The sequence below is a fragment of the Poecilia latipinna genome, unplaced genomic scaffold (genome assembly GCF_001443285.1).
Source record: "Poecilia latipinna isolate Pla-1442-1.1 unplaced genomic scaffold, P_latipinna-1.0 Scaffold1969, whole genome shotgun sequence".
NCBI classification, from domain to species: domain Eukaryota; kingdom Metazoa; phylum Chordata; class Actinopteri; order Cyprinodontiformes; family Poeciliidae; genus Poecilia; species Poecilia latipinna.
The window spans coordinates 122,209-124,512 of NW_015114585.1; the positions used below are offsets into that span (position 1 = coordinate 122,209).

Here is a 2,304-nt window from a genome sequence, read left to right on the forward strand (position 1 = left end):
AGGTTCTGTTGGTTCTGGTTCTCCTGGTTCTGTTGGTTCTCCAGGTTCTGTTGGTTCTGGTTCTCCTGGTTCTGTTGGTTCTCCAGGCTCTGTTGGTTCTCCTGGTTCTGTTGGTTCTCCAGGTTCTGTTGGTTCTCCTGGTTCTGGTTCTCCTGGTTCTGTTGGTTCTCCTGGTTCTGTAGGTTCTGGTTCTGTTGGTTCTCCAGGTTCTGTTGGTTCTGGTTCTCCAGGTTCTGTTGGTTCTGGTTCTCCTGGTTCTGTTGGTTCTCCAGGCTCTGTTGGTTCTCCTGGTTCTGTTGGTTCTCCAGGTTCTGTTGGTTCTCCTGGTTCTGGTTCTCCAGGCTCTGTTGGTTCTTCTGGTTCTCTTGGTTCTTCTGGTCCCGGTCCCTCTGGACCCTCCGGCCGGCCCGCGGTCGGCCCGCAGCTGCAGGTTCCCAGCTGGATGATGTTGCGGATCAGCTCGGCGCTGGGGAAGTCCATGCTGATGACGCCCAGGCAGCCGGCGCCGGCGGCGCCCCTGCGGCGGCGGACCAGGTCGCTGAGCTGGCGGTTGACGTAGCGGGCCAGCGCCTTGGGCCTGTGCAGCGCGGCGGCGGCGTTTTGGGTCAGCAGGATGTAATGGCCGCAGAGATGCCACCGGATGTGTCTGAGTTTCTTCTCTACGTCTTTCAGCTGGTTGGACTCAAAGAGGTAGGAACGGTGGTTCTCCGTTCCTAAGGGGAATTTCCTGTTCTGCAGAAAGACGATCTTCCCTCGGACCTGGCCCAGTTCTGGTACCGAGACCTTCCTCCAGATTCTGCCCTCAAACCTCTGCAGCTGCTGCTCCACCATCCCCGCCGCTTGGTCTTGGTATAGGCCGTGTAGCGTCACCTTCATCAGCACCGCCTCGCCCCCGTTCTCGTCCAGGAACGCCAGAACCTTCTTTACCACCGCGGTAAAGGTGACGCCCTGGGAAAAGTGCCAGTTGGCGTCTCGGATGCCGACCTCCTTGTTGGTGGGAAACCAGATCCCAGCGTGGATGTCCAGATAGCGGATCCCGACGTTCAGCTGCTTTTCCAGAGTCCATACCTGAGTCACAGCGAGCGGCCCTCCGCTCAGCGTCAGGCTCTCATGGGTTCCAGGAACCGCGATGGCGGAGACCAGAGTCGCATCAGGGATGGACGCCATCCACTTCCTGTTGAGGAGACCAGAGTCCAGCTCCGACTTGTCGTTGAAACCGACCCCTGTGCAAACACAGGAGGGCAATCTGGAGGAGGGAACGGTCGGAAGATGGTTACTGCCACAAGTCAAGAGCTTACATTTTCCATGGGAGAGCAGGATTTCATCTCTGAAAACTTGCAATCCATGGACTCAAACTGAATGCAAAAACTGAGAACAGAGAATATTTGAAAGAGAGCAAATATATTAAATCCTGCTCTCAAATTGAAAATGTTAATTCTTGACAGAGAATTTTACTGCCACAAGTCAAGAGCTTAAGTTTTCTATTTAAAAACAGGATTTCAACTCATTGCTCTCAAAACTTGTAATGCATGCGATCTAAAGGAGAACAGAGAATATTTGAAATATTTTGAGTGCAAAGATATAAAATCCTACACTCAAACTGAACATATGACCTGAGATGCGGCGATCAGGTTTTCTGCTGCCGATTCCAATACCGATCACCCATGAGGCCGATCTCTGCCGATCACCTAGACTGGTGGTTAATTTTTCAACTTGGGTATAAATGCTACTATGTGATCTTCCATAATGGAAAAATGATCTGGCAATAAATTCACATAATTTAGACATAAAACATGCAAAATACTTCCAGGCACAACACAGCAGCTACTCAGTCAACAGGACAACTGAAAAACCTGCAGTCAGTAAAACAATATTTAACAGCAAGACTCTCACCAGCCTAATTTATACATAAATAAATCTCATAACACTGCTTATATCAAATAATGTCAAGTAAAAAAGGAAACATTCACTCGATGTTAAACACAGGTTGCATCAAAATAAACAATCCTAAGTTACTCAATCAAAACTTTCTGAGAACATGGCTGTTTTGTTCTGGTTCTGATTGGTTGGTTCTGACGGAGCTGAGTAGTTCTGCAGAACACAGGAGGCAGAAGAGATTGATTATTTTTTCAGAGATTATCCGTCTTATGTTAGGACATAGTGAAAGTTTTAATACATATTGTTAAGAAAATAAATTTAAAATATGCTAGTTTTCAAACTAGCATATGTCTTGATTGAAATAGCCTAATTATAGTTTTCAGATTAATAACTTATTCTGCCCTATTGACCTTTATGTTTCCTGTA

At 47.9% G+C, this 2,304-nt stretch overlaps 1 protein-coding gene across 1 annotated transcript in view; it reads right to left on the reverse strand.

The window, feature by feature from the left end:
• Window positions 1-1,326, reverse strand: part of LOC106935473 (1-phosphatidylinositol phosphodiesterase-like) — a 12,421-nt gene extending 11,095 nt beyond the window's left edge. Inside the window, exon 1 of the mRNA XM_015015955.1 lies at window positions 344-1,326. Within this exon, the coding sequence (XP_014871441.1) occupies window positions 344-1,167 (824 nt within the window). The 5' untranslated portion in view covers window positions 1,168-1,326. The remainder of the gene's footprint in view (window positions 1-343) is intronic.
• Between the last annotated feature and the right edge of the window lie 978 nt (window positions 1,327-2,304).